This window comes from Sinocyclocheilus rhinocerous, unplaced genomic scaffold, assembly GCF_001515625.1.
Source record: "Sinocyclocheilus rhinocerous isolate Xijiao unplaced genomic scaffold, SAMN03320098_v1.1 scaffold562, whole genome shotgun sequence".
Lineage (NCBI taxonomy): Eukaryota > Metazoa > Chordata > Actinopteri > Cypriniformes > Cyprinidae > Sinocyclocheilus > Sinocyclocheilus rhinocerous.
This window is the reverse complement of record NW_015641608.1, coordinates 2,038,336-2,053,058: the sequence shown is the minus strand read 5'-3', so window position 1 is coordinate 2,053,058 and position 14,723 is coordinate 2,038,336. Positions and strand designations below refer to the sequence as shown.

At 35.9% G+C, this 14,723-nt stretch overlaps 1 protein-coding gene across 1 annotated transcript in view; it reads left to right on the top strand.

The window, feature by feature from the left end:
- LOC107755269 (mitogen-activated protein kinase kinase kinase 7-like) overlaps positions 1–13,527 on the top strand; it is an 18,853-nt gene extending 5,326 nt beyond the window's left edge. Inside the window, exons 7-17 of the mRNA XM_016572015.1 lie at positions 559–674; positions 752–882; positions 989–1,070; positions 2,223–2,329; positions 2,415–2,565; positions 3,188–3,268; positions 8,075–8,142; positions 9,065–9,128; positions 9,702–9,763; positions 10,314–10,429; positions 11,525–13,527. Of these exons, the coding sequence (XP_016427501.1) occupies positions 559–674; positions 752–882; positions 989–1,070; positions 2,223–2,329; positions 2,415–2,565; positions 3,188–3,268; positions 8,075–8,142; positions 9,065–9,128; positions 9,702–9,763; positions 10,314–10,429; positions 11,525–11,705 (1,159 nt within the window). The 3' untranslated portion in view covers positions 11,706–13,527. The remainder of the gene's footprint in view (positions 1–558; positions 675–751; positions 883–988; positions 1,071–2,222; positions 2,330–2,414; positions 2,566–3,187; positions 3,269–8,074; positions 8,143–9,064; positions 9,129–9,701; positions 9,764–10,313; positions 10,430–11,524) is intronic.
- The last annotated feature ends 1,196 nt before the right edge of the window (positions 13,528–14,723 follow it).

Genomic DNA, 14,723 nt, shown 5'->3' with positions numbered 1-14,723 from the left:
GTGTGTGTGTGTGTGTGTGTGTATGTGTATATATATATATATATATATATTATATATATTTATTTTTTTCAAAAACATTTTTTTCAATTGTCTCATGCTCAGCAAGGCTACATTTTATTTGATCAAACAGCATTCACTAGAAATCAAAATCTTTTGTAACATTATAAATATCTCTACTGTCACTTTTGATCCAAGTAATGCATCCTTACTGAATTTAAGTGTAAAAAAAAAAAAAACCTTGCTGACCCCAAACCTTTGTACAGTAGTGCAAGTCATACAAATAACTTTCTGTACAAAGTTAACTCATCCATGTCAATGTAATCCTTTAAGCGTTATAAAAATGTAAAAAGTTAATAATAATAATACAAAAATAATTCTCTTTCTCATGAAAAATTTAAAAAAAACTTTTTGTGGTTTAGGAATACCCAATAGCTTTGAAGCATGTAAATATGTTTTTCAGAATAAAGGCTTAACTAAAATTTGGACCTAAATCAGGAAATTATGAGCATGTAAAGGTGATTACTATCTGTATGATTGTGCTGCAGGCAGTAACTACAGTGAGAAGTGTGATGTGTTCAGTTGGGGTATTATTCTCTGGGAGGTGATCACACGCCGGAAGCCCTTTGATGAAATCGGTGGCCCTGCTTTCCGCATCATGTGGGCTGTGCACCATGGTAAGTGTTACGTTTGCCCCATCTGAGACTGTCTTTTGGTTCAAGATTAGAAGCTTCAATCATCTTTCTTTCTGTAGGCACGCGTCCACCTCTCATTAAGAACCTACCGAAGCCCATAGAGAGTCTGATGACTCGTTGCTGGTCCAAAGACCCATCGCAGCGGCCTTCCATGGAGGAGATACTGAAGATTATGAGCCACCTTATGAGGGTAACGCCACACCGCCAGCATGCCTGGCAAATCATCCCAGTGTTCCTGACTGTCTATTCTGCATCTTATTTAGCCTCTTCAGTCTGATCCCTCTCTCCTCCTCTAGTATTTCCCAGGATCAGAAGAGCCTCTTCAGTACCCTTATCAGTATTCAGATGAAGGCCAGAGTAACTCTGCCACCAGCACAGGTACAGAATAACATAATAGGTTTGAATAATAAATACTTGTTCATGGCTATTTCATTTTATTTTGTTCAAATAATTTTCGGATGGTGTGGGTGAGAAAACAAATAGTTTAGATGCTTTGACTAAATTCTTCCAGACTGTTATACTACCATACAAAAGTTTGAGGTCAGTAAGTTATTTAATAGAACATTATTGAATTTATTCAGCCAGAATGCAATAAATTGATAAAAAGGAACAGTAAAAGCTTTTACATTGTTACAAATTATTTTTATTTCAAATAAATGCTGTTATTTTATGTTACATTCAAAGAACCCTGAAAAACATATCAGAGTTTTCACAAAAATATTAAGGAGCACAACTGTTCTCTATTAAGTAGCACAACTCAAATATGGTAGGACATTTTACCAAATTAGTATATTAGAATGATTTCTGAAGGTCAATGTGACACTAAAGACTGCTGAAATAAAGCCTTAAATATATTAAAATAGAAAATTTATTTTAAATTGTAATAACATTTGTGACCCTGGACCACAAAACCAGTCATAAGGGTCAATTTTTTTAAATCAAGATTTAAATCATCCACTGAATAAATAAGCTTGACATCCATTGATGTATGGTTTGGTAGGATAGGGTAATATTTGGCCGAGATAAAACTATTTGGAAGTCTGGAATCTGAGAGGGAGCAAAAACTCTAAATATTGAGAAAATCGCCTTTAAAGTTGTCCAAATGAAGTTCTTAGCAATGCATATTACTAATCAAAAATTAAGTTTTGATATATTTATGGTAGGAAATTTACCAAATATCTTTATGGAACATGATCTTTACTTAATATCCTAATGAATTTTGGCATAAAAGAAAAATCTATAATTTTGACCCATACAGTGTATTGTTGGCTATTGCTACAAATATACTAGTACTACTTATGACTGGTTTTGTGGTCCAGGGTCACATTTCACAATATTTTTACTGTATTTTTGATCAAATAAAGCCTAAGAGACTACTTTCAACAATTTAAAAATCCATTCTTACCACCCCAAAACTTTTTAATCACAGTGTACTGTATATAGGTTTGTTTTTGTTTTGAATCATTTTAGAAAGGTACTGAAGTCAAACTTAAAGTTTGTAAATTTAAATAACACATCTCTCTAATCCAGGCTCATATATAGACTACACATGTACCAGCAACAAGAACGATATCAACATGGAGCACACCAACTCCCCTGGCAGCAATGACACCATCAAGTTCCCATATAAACCAAAGGTAACACATCAGTAGTCTTCATAACACACAAAGACAGTGTCCTCTAAGAAAGCTCAGAAGTTGAATCGGTATTTGTGTGTTTCAGGGCGACCCGTTAAGGCCTGGTCACCCTCTCTCCAGAGGGGGCAGTGTAGAGAGTCTTTCTGGCAGACCACATTGTTTGGCTTCCTCTGACAGCAAACGAATGAGCGCCGATCTCTCCGAACTGGAGCACAGATTGCCCTTTGCTCCCGCAGGTAACATTTGCATCCTCAGTGCTAAAGCTGCATTCCTTGCCAGAAATTCATTATGAGACAATGACATTTTACAGTTCATAAATACATACATACATAAGTCAGTTTCATTTACCATTGATTTATTAATGTGGAGTTTTTTCTCTTTTGCAGTAGACACAAATATTGATATATTGATATAAACTCCACACCTTTCTATTCCTGTTATCAATTTTGTCCTCAGGTTGACATGTTAACAAAGAACACACACCACTAACAATGTCCCTTTTATAGACATTGACCTCACTTTTCTGTATTTGCACTGTATATTTCGCTGATCTCAGCCAGTGCGCCCAAACACACATCAGACACAAAAAGCTGCATGGCATCTCCATTCCTCCTTTGATCTGTCTTTCTGCAGTCACTCGTTCCAGCAGGCTTCCCGCCTGTGCACGGATGTATGTGCTTTGTGTACGTGTTTGTATGCGTGTTGCATGTATGTTCTAATGCAGCTGAAGAATGGAGCAACATCCCTTACCCAGTCTGCCTTGCTGTCTGCACCACCCTCTCTCTGTCTCAGTACACACATTGTCTGCATGCCTGTGTTCGTCGCTACTTGCGCGTGTCTGTGTGTGTGTTTTTGCAGCACGTCCACAATTTAAGCGAGGTCACCGTAAAACGGCATCACATGGCACCATTCTGGACATTCCCAAGATCATCGTCACAGGTACCGGGAGTCCAGGCGCTCCCAGCAAACAGCTTCTAATCAGAGAAGGGCGTCACTGTGACGCACAAGCACGCATTGGTTGTTACTCCAGAATGTCTCAAATCCCTCATCACTCTGACTTAGTGGAAAAGAGTAGAAAAAGATGTTAAAGAACATTAACGTATGATCATTATCCAAACACTTGCATACACATGCATTTGTGCTATGGAGATGCATGTCGCAGTAATGCGTAATTACTACTGTGGTAGAAATTCTTGATTGGGGGTCATATAACCTTATGGTTAGTTTAAACCGTATTGAAGCCATATGCTCCAGTTGATCCGCTGAAAAAGTAAGTTGGTGCAGAACCATTTGGTACTTAATTATTTAAAATAATATAATAATTACAAAATGTCAAATGGTGATGGAAAATGCATCAATTGACTGACACAGATACTGCAAAAAGGGCAAATAAGAATGTTAACCCAGGGTTTAGGAGTGTGTGGTGTCAAACATAAGTTTATGAATATCCAGGATTAATTGTTAACCTCGGGTATATTATGAGCAGTGTGAAACGTGAAGAAAGATGACCCAGGTTTCTGTTTAGGTTTTGGAATAACCCAGAATTAACTTGCTTAAGTGTGAAAAGCCCTTCTGAGTGCAGTCTCTGTAAAATTAATTTAAAATTTTATCCTAAATTTTAAATCTGTATGCAGTCATCACAAATGACTAGAAATTCATGAGTCAGAAAGTGTGGCTTAAATAATACAGAACTAATTGGCTTGATTTGTGCATGCTGGGAAATAATCCAGTTATGATCAATTAAAAATGACAGTCAAAATGGTTTCATGACCCCTGCTCTAAATGATTATTAAATTAGTGTTTTATTCTTTGTGTCTTTGTATTTAAATCCAAAAGCAATCAGTTACATTTTCTATATTGATCTTATATCAGATCTTTCCAACAAGTATTTTTTGTGTCAGATTTGATGGCGTATTGTGATCCTGGAGTAACAACCATTCCGATCTCTTCTTTCTTTCTCTCTCTCTCTTTGCTCTTTTTGATTGTAGTGAACTGCGGGCAATGATTTTCACACCCCATCCTCATGACTGCTTCTGCCTCAAAGAGGCACCTTGTTAATGCTTTTTTTTTTTTTTTAATCAAGAAAATCCCATAAGCAGTGATTTAAAGTGATTCTCTTGATCAGCATGTGTGGTGAATGAGAGTGGAGATGGGGATGTGGATTGATTGGCTGCCTCAGTCTTCCTGTTTGGCTTTGTAGCAGGTGAAAGAGGATCAGCCAGCGTTCGTGTTTGTGTGTGTCTCTCTCTCAGTGGTCGTACACTAGCTCACCCTTGTCTCGCCTGGAGAAAAGATATCGCCAAATGCTCTTTTTTGTTCTTCCCTCCTCCATACACACACTTTCATTAACTCGTTCATTAATTCGGTGGATGTGGTTGTGATAAATCTCCTTCACATTGAGGGTCATCGCTATTATTATCTTCATCATCCCTAATAAAGCTGAAGGAAATGGGGACATTGAAGGATTGCAGAGTGGGAAAAAAGCAGGAGTTGCATGATGAGGAGGTTATTAATTTGGTGTAACAATGAGAAATCTGATTTGCATCAGAATTGTATCCCTCCTGCATGCAAGCTCTTAACCTGTCAATCATTTTTGTTATTCCCATAATCATTTTGACATGAAATTGACCTCATCAGTGACAATCATTATTAATAATAAAAGAGTGTTAAGGGCATATTCATTATAGAGTATTAATTTTTTTCTGCCATTTTTGTTGTAACATTTTATTTTTTATTTTTTAATTGAGTTCTTCAATAGGCTGATATCATTGCTTAAGAGAGATTACATTTATATTAAAGCAAATATTACTGGTTAAATGCAAACTAGGGTCTACCAGCAGTAGGGCTGGGCGATAAATTGATAACGATAATTATCGCGTGATATAAATTTCCTCGATAAACGATAACAAGAGGTCGATAAATTTTCGAGGCAAAGGCGGAACGAAAGAGCGCGACTCATTTGAAGCACGTCACTCGGACCGTTTATCCGCTCGGATCAAAGTTTAAACGGTGGTGTGGCGCTTCACTAAATCAGATGTGTTCAGTCGCTGATGAGTCTCGATCAAACGATGCTGTGAGATCCAGTGCGAAGCGCTTGAATTCAGCGAGGAACACAAATAACTCTGTTTACAGCCAGATGATACAGCGCTGACAAACAGGAGAAACACTGTTTCTAATACAGTTAGAAGACTTTTTAATCTACAAATTGCCATTTACCATAGATTTACTGTAGTAGCACTAACTGCACCATGGTATTGTGTCAGAAATGTGGGTATTTGTGTCGAATTTATATTATTAATGTAGACATGTTTTAAATGTATTGAAGGAGGAGTAATGGAATATAATTAGAGTATTTTTTTTGTGATTAAGCTATAGCGTTTATTTATACTACATTTATTTAGACTAGCTACTGTTTTTCATACAAATACCTAAAAACCATATTATATTTTTGCCGTGGTATTGAGGTGCTATATTTGTGGTTTTAACTGTGATTATCCTGATCTAAATGTATGCTACTATGGAAGACCAGTGGTTAATTTAAAAAAAATAATAATAATAAAAACTCAGAGTCAGAATAATTACATTTCACCATATAAAAATGAGGTTGCTACATTCAAAAACATGAAGTGTTTGTCGTGTTCTGACCATAAAGAATAGTTTAAAACCACAATTAACTGTCTGGTTTTTACAACATTCACATTGGAGCAAAAATCTGCCTTTAAACTTGAAAGAAATAAAAATTTGACATTTATCGTGATAATTATCGATATTGACTGATATGAAAAAACATTATTGTGATCATTTTTTGGCCGTATTGCCCAGCCCTAATCAGCAGTATCTGTGGCATACAGCTGATGAATGCAGACAATCATTTTAAAGGGGTCATATGATGCTGCTAAAAAGAACATTATTAGAACGAGCCGTTTTAGGAGGGTGTGGTTAACTCTTAACTTTTATAAAGAATATCTCTTTAGTTTTGAGACTTTAGTGTTTGCAACTTTACAGATCTTCTTTATGCACCAAGAGCTTGTAACACTCCAAAGAGAAAGGAAAAATTGAAATCGCATCATATGACCCCTTTAACTCGTCTTTCAGGTTTTAAAATGCATTTAAAGTGATGATCTTATTCAATTTACATCACGATGCATCGTTTCTAACATATTTGCATCGCGGTTTATTTATGTATAATTAGTAGTAGATGTACTATACTGTTATTATTTAGAAAGTAACCAATAATTTGTGATCAATATTTTATATGTAGATTGAATTCTCTCTAAACTGTTTTTCAAGCGCGTTCTCTCATCACCACTGCTGCTATATGAATATGGCGTATCACAACCCTACAGAGACCGAGGCGTCAGAAGGCGCTTAATTTATGATTTTCTGTCTGTCTGAACCAAAGAAATAAAAGCGAACTCTCTTTACTATATTGAATTGCATAGCATCATATTTTTTTCCATTGCATCGTATTTCATTGAATCACATTGTGTTTAATCGAATCGAATAGGATCGCCCTGCATCGTAATAGGGGTGAATCGTATCACATCACATTGGTAGCTGCTTCAATTGTATCTTTATTGTATCGTTGGCTATGCATCGCGATGTGTATAACATCGGCCTCCGTTATGTAGATGCACATCCCTTTATATACAAATATAACACACACATATATATATATATATAATTTTTTTGTTTGTTTTTGATTTAGTTAAAGCATTTTTTTTATTATTTAGGAGTATAGAAACGATCTGTAAAGTTGTCTACATCATCCTTTTGAGTTAGGGATTATTTTTTAGGTGGTTACCAACATATTTGCTTTGGGTGGAGTTTTGCTTTACAAATAGTTAAATCACATTCCTTCATTGTATCATTGTGAGGATGTAAAGTGAAAATAACAGGGTTTACTTTTTTAAGGTTGGCATGACTTTAGTTGAAAGGTTGGATGCAACTTTGCATAGATCAGGTTAGTAAACGATTGTCACACCTGTCTTATGCTAACTTGTAAGACTATAGTTAAACTTTTAAAACCGTGAATGGTTTCAATTTAAAATTTTATTAACTTCATTGTTTCCTTACACTGCAGGATGAATTAATTTTTTTAATTTGTCAACCTGCCACAGATGTTTGTAGAGCTTCAGTTGTATTTAACCTGGAATATTCCTCCTAAACATTTGCATCATGTATTTTCTGTAAATCATATTTAGTAAGTCACAGTCCATCGTTTATGGTTGTATTTAATTTCTGCTGGTACTATTCTAGATGCTCTACCTGAATTATAGTTTGCCTACAACGAGATTTGTTTGTTTTTGTTTATAGGCTTTAGTAAGCTTGTGTAATCTTCTAATAGTCATGATTGAGAGTACAGCTCCTATCATCATTGCTGCTTCATGTTCTATAAATACAAACTTATTAACTTCCAAACCCAAAAAAATCATCACTCAATGATAGGAGCTGTCCAATCAGTGCAGGCCAAGCTGCCCGTGTGATTCTGTAGGTGTGGTCTACTGATTTTGGGGTAAGGTGTGTGTGTGTTTTGCTGGGATGGCCTTGTGAGGGGTTTGGTCACGTGAAGGCCACGTTAGAGGAGATCCTGTCATGGTAGTGAGTTGGGGATTTAATCAGTGCAGCTGTCTGAGTGTCACATCCCTCTTGCTCCAGCCCTGGGACGAGAGCTCATGCACTACAAAAAAGACTTATCAGATTCCTCTTTTCTTTCCTTTCTCTTTCTTTCGTCTCTTTTTGCAGCAACCTGTGAGCCTCATAGACGCAGTTCAGTGCAGGACCTTCCTGCCATTGGTACGGAGTCCAGTCAGGTAGGATGCTTCAATTTTACAATTTCAGTTGTGCAATGTTTAAGGAACTGGGAAGAGTTTAGATGCGATCTTTACAATAGTATTTTTACAGCCAGGTAACTAGACGCTGTTCCATGTCTTCTGTGAAATAAGCGCTCTCACATCTGATTATGCACTGGGAGGACACAATAGTTTATCAAATAAAAAAAAGAAAGCAAGAATGTAAGATCTGCTTTGTAAAAGAAGACGGAGGAGTTGTGGGTCTAGATTTTCCCCTGGGGGCTTTTGAACGGTCAAATCCTTGTCACACTTGTCCTCAGTGCTCTTGGGAAAACAGTAGTATTTAAAATGCCATTTATTCCTTTGATGGCAAAGCTGATTTTTCAGCAGCCATTACTCTAGTAATATTATTGTCAATGTTGAAAACAGTAGTGCTGCTTAATATTTTTTGTGGGATGATTTTTCCAGGATGAATGGAAAGTTCAAAGGAACCACATTTTTATTTGAAATAGAAATAATGTGTAACATCATGGTCTTTGCTGTCACGTTTGCTCATTTTAATGCATCCTTGAATTAAATTTTATTTCAACTTGAATACTAAGACATATTAATGTAAGATATAATTTCCTCTCGGAGTGTGTGAGAGCAATTAAAATCCCAGGTAAGACCCTCATTTTTAAAATGAATTGTAAGGATGTTGCACACTTTGATAAGGGCCTTTTATGAAAGGATTCGTAGCATCTTCTTCCTGTAGTGCTCTTCAAGAGCCATTGGAATCTACAATATTTTATTGTCAGTATCAAAATTTTACCTTTTTATATATATATATATATATATATATATATATATATATACTATTTCTTTTTTGGGTGACTTTTTATCCTTTTCTACTTTGTTAGATTTGTCTAGATATATAGCTGACATATTGTTTGACCAATTACAGGATAGTAGGAACAACAGCAGATCATCCAGTCCCAGTGTGAGGATGATTACGCCAGACAGGACAGGTAGAGTCTACAGTTTTCCTCCTAAGCATCAAACACTCACAAACACACACACATCAACATTTAAAAATGGATTGTATAAATGTTTAATAACTGGTAATCAGCTGGGGTTATAGTAGATACATTATTATATGACCGCTTTCTGCACATTTGAAATTACATCATTGCAGATTGTGACATTTTGTAAAGATATTTCTGAACACGCTGCTTATGTTCCCTCAGTGTGACCTCAAAGTTCACGTCCTCGGTGTGTTTGTGTGTGTAAATCAGTATCAGTGACAGTAAACGGCTCAGACGTTACGTAAGCGTCATCAATGATTTAAGATGCTTTTCTGTCTGACAGTCGCAGTCCTGGACTGAGATGAGACTCGGCTATTTATTGCTGAACTCTCACTCTCTTTCTGCGGATTACCAGAGTTTACTATCAGCCTTACACAACAAACTAAAAAACACTTTGTTGCATAGGGGGGCTGCTTCAGATCTACTTCAGGTCCAAATATTATAAATAACCAGATGGAATAAATCAGATCTTCTGTCCTCAATTCATGGTTTTCTGATGTTTCCTCATTCTTGTAGACACCAATGGCTCAGATAACTCCATCCCCATGGCCTACTTGACCCTGGACCATCAGTTACAGGTACACACTTCTAGGTTGAGGTATCGGAGAGAAAATTATAGATGTGAACGATATGATATACAGAGTTTGGTATGATTTTGGCCACCAAAAATAGGCTAAAATGATGAAATACTACTTACTAAAATGTAGCATTTTCTGTTTCAGTTTTCAGCCCAGTCTGTCCAAAATTTACATTTTGATTTTCCGACAAAAATTTTCATTTTGGTGCATCGCTGAAGTATTGTGAAGTATGACTGCACATGCATGGAAACTGTTTAGTCTATATCTGTTGTCTGGATGGTTTTGTTTCCAGGGTGCTGTGGTATCCCTCCTCTCAGAAAAAATTCCCAAGATGTAAAAACAGCCCTCTAATTGAATCAAGTCTGGGTTACAGTTTTAATACTATTTATATGGTGTAATTCAGTTATAAATACATGGCAGCTAATTGAGAGTGAGGCATTTTTATATTTTTGGAGTTCAGGCCATAACTGGAATAATTATCACTTTTGCATTTCAGATTAATTAGCCAAAAGCAGTGACATTTGATGAATGAATCTGTGTTTGTTTGCAGCCTCTAGCCCCGTGTCCAAACTCCAAAGAATCAATGGCAGTATTTGAGCAGCACTGTAAGATGGCACAGGAGTACCTGAAGGTGCAGACAGAGATCGCTCTTCTCATACAGAGGAAGTAAGTGAGGAATCCCAATCAAGTCAAGTCATTAGTTTGTACAATGGGTTCCTTGGGGTTATTATTATATTATTATATATTAGATTGTTTGAGTTGAGCACTGAAATTATTAATGTGAAATAAAAGTAAACCTAAATAGTAACAAAAATCTGTACAAATGTACACAACAAAATTACTAAAAATAAATTGAAAGTAAAGTGAAAATTGAAAATATAAGTTTTTTTTTTAATATAAACTTTAATAGTATATAAATAATTATTCCGTATATCAGTGAAATTTCACAATTTTTTATACTAATTCTAATATCGCAGCTAGAATTTATATATGTAAAAGGTTACACTGTTATTTTAAAATGGTAAATATGTAATCTATTAAATAATCACGTAATTCATATAATTATTTAAATATTTATACTCCATAATAATAATAATTCTTATTCAATTTCTAAAATAAATATTTAAAAATGTTAATCAAATTGTGTATATAATTTTTGTTTCAAATATGGTGAAATGCATTATTTACTTAAGTTCTCAGTTGTATAATGTTGTTTGATTTTGCTCCTCCTGAAAATAAATCGTCCCAAACCTGTATGAATTTCTTTCTTCTGCAGAACACAAAAGAATATATTTTGAAGAATGTTGGTAACCAAACAGTTTTTGTTCCCAATGATTTCCATATTCATATTTTTGACCATACAGTGGAGTTAAGTGGGAACCGAAACTGTTTAAATAAAGGGATAGTCCAACCAAACAAATAAAAAAGAAAACAGGGTTGATACAAATAGCCTAAAACAATTGAATAAAGATACTCATCTTTGGCCTAGAAGCATTGCAAGTATCTAACAGGTGTATCAATTGTTCAAGTAGACATTCAAAAAACATAGAGCTGTCATGTAAAATTAAGCTGTTGTATCGTATTACACTAGCGTTATGGTCATTGCAACAGTTGTTGTTCAAACTCCATTAGTTACTGTTGAATGGTGTGTATGGTAAAGCAGAATTTAGCCTGTACTACATATTGTTGATTGTTGATACTAAAACAACAATACCAGTATAAACTAGATACCAAAGTCTTCTCTAATGTACATCTCTACAGGAAAGAGCTGATAGACGAGCTGGACCAGGATGAGAAGGATCAGCAGAACGCGTGTCGCCTCGCTCAGGAGCACAAGAAGCTCCTAGAGGAGAACAAGAGCCTGTCTACCTACTACCAGCAGTGCAAAAAGCAACTGGAGCTGATCCGAGCGCAGCAGCAAAAGAGACAGGGCACCTCATGAACACCTTTCATTATGAAACAGAGCTAGACTGACTCTATAATCACAGTCCCCGTTACCTTATCCTCCCCAATCCAAACATTGGGGTGGTTTATCTATAGTTTGGCCCAGAAACCCCTGAAATCTGCCTGTTTAAGCACCCCACCCCGGCCGCCTATGCACCCATGAAACCTGTGAAGATGGTAACCGTATGAAATGTGCTCCACAGTTCAAGCGACCGTGGGTCATTTCCCTGCGCATGCTGCGTTGCATGTGCCCATGAATCTAGCAGGATATGCAATAGCAGGGCCACAATTAAAGCCAGGTGGGTGTAAAACACAGACTGTTGGCCGCTGATAAACACACGCAGTTCTTCAGAGATCTACAAGTCTAAACGAGCCAGCAAACGCGTTTTATTTTCAAAAGAGGGCTTTTAAGTATAGAGCTGTTTAAAAGGAGGATGTAAAATGAGGTCTTTTGGAATGTCACGTTTTTCTCCTTCTTCCTCAAACATCCCAGAATTCCCTGTGGGGGTTGCCTCGTTCCCCTCGATTAGGTGTTGGTCCTTGACAATGTGAAAGCAAAGTTGCATACAAAAGCTAATTATATCATTTTAAAGTTAGATTTTTATTTCGTCGCATTCACTTTGCGTGTACTTTCCTTTTAACCTCTTTTTATGCAAAAAAAAAAAAAGTGCTGGAGATGTTTCCCTTTTTTGATTTGTCTGCCCTAAAAAGTGTTAGAATGTATCGATTGAAATCGGGGGATGTATCTTACATATGCCTTGCATGTCTTCCTTGTGTTTATGGACAAACAAGGGACGATCTGTGTGTATGTGCGGCCTCGCAAGGAAATACCATTTATAATCCGCTTCCTTTGACATCCCGTATGAAAACCAGCGCTCTAAGAGAACGAAACAAATGGACACTCAAGTCCATTTGTTTCGTTCTCTTCGAGCGCTGGTTTTCAAACGGGATGTCAAAGGAAACATCCTGTATGTGATTGTGAGTACAAACATTTTAATCATGACTTCAGTATTCTTGCGTTTCTTTGCTTTATCTAACTGTGTTACGGTATGATCCGCTTCATAGTTTTTGTTGCAAGTGTGGGAAAGACTCTCTTTCTCTGAGCTTGATTTATGTATTTTTAGTTCACATGATGCCTTAGAGTTGAATCGCTTGCATTTTGCTTGACTTGTTTTGTTGCTTTATGGCAACGAGACCGCTCACACAATGGCACGCTTAATGCAATTAGGAGTTTAGAAATGTGAGTGAGAGTTTTAAAAGGCTTGCGAAGGCAACATGAATGAAATCGAGAGCGGCCAGATTGTGGTCTGGTCTGAATGATCTTGTCAATATGCTGCAGAAATCATGAAATTATGATAAGGGCAGTCGACCCACTCTGGTTCCTTTTAGTTCAGTTCCTCGTTCTTACCACTAGTTTTACATCCCAGTACTTAATTTAAGAGAAATCAGAGCCGTATTGTTACATTAGGTTTGAATTTCTTTTAGATGTCACACTTTGTTTACTTTGTTGCCCCCAGCACAACTCAACCCACATTTTTGCACAATCCCACCTTGACTGGTTCTTGAAGAATGCTCACTGTACCGTGAAAATCTTGAGCAGGGTAAAGACACATTTGGATGTTCAAGATCTTCAAGTGAGTTCACTGCAAATCTTTTTGTTTAACAGTGAAGTGGTGTATTTTTTTTTTCTTGGAGTTCAATGTTCATAATAAGTTTCTGTACTATGTGCTGTAAATAAGATGTCTGATTTCTTAAGCTGTTGGGAACGGGAATACACAGGTGAAGGTCGCATCTTGAAATAAATCAAACAGGTAAACATGCCTCGGGACTGCCTGTGCTGTTTCTGGTCTGCACTTCAACATTTTTATAAACAGGATGTTGTTCACAAACATTCTCTGTGTACATTAAATGTACACTATTATCACATTGTATCAGCAACTGGGTTTTATAATAAATCTTTCATTAGAGTAGTCATATTAAGAATGGCGGGATGCTCCTTCAATTCCATTTAATAGTTGTAAATATACAAAATCTAAATTAAAGATAATTTGATAATTTAAAAATATTTTTTAACTATAATAATTAAATTCTATATTTAATAATATTTGAGGTTAGGTATATTAAGTGCATTAAAGGGATAGTTCACCCAAAAATGTAAATGTTGTCATTATTTACTGCCATTCATTACAGTTTATTTATTGTGTTGAATATAGAAGATATTTTGTTGATGGAAATAGTTGATGGTCGCCATCGACTTCCATAGTATTTCTTTCCCTACAATGGAAGTCAATGGGGACCAACAACTGTTCTTCAAAATATCTTCTTTTATGTTCAACATAAGAAAGAAACATGCAGGTTTGGAACAGCATGAGGGTGAGTAAATGATGACAAAATTTTCATTTTTTGGGAAAACGTATTGCTTTAAGTTAATTACCACAAAAAAATAATAATTTTGGAGGATTTAAGTGCATAAATGTAAAGGTTTTATAAAGCACTAAAATTCTTCTGTTAAAACTTGTGTATTATTTGCGCTGTAAAGCTGTTTAAATATTTTAGGGTAATTTTAGGATTGATAGTTACATTGTCATGTTAATTAAAGGGATAGTTCAGCCAGAAAATAAAAATTCTGTCATAGTTTAATAAACCTCAAGTTGTTCCAAACCTGTATGATTTTTTTTGTTCTGTAGAACACAAAAGAATATGTTTTGAAGAATGTCGGAAACAAAACAGTTGATGGTAGCCATTGACTTTCATAGTATGGGGACCAGCAACAGTTGATGACAGAATTTTCATTTTTGGTGAACTGTCCCTTTAAGTAAAATTGTAATTTCACACAAAGAATGTTAGTAAAAGATTTTTTCACATTAAAATCGTGTTAAAATGTATATTGTTTATGTCTTGGGCTTTACTTTCGAAAGCGTGTGAATTGTATTTTATCACTGTGTTGTATTTTCTCAGTGCCTTGCGGTAGCCGAGAATTTGACATTATTTAAAGGAAGAGGAAGGACAAGTGGAA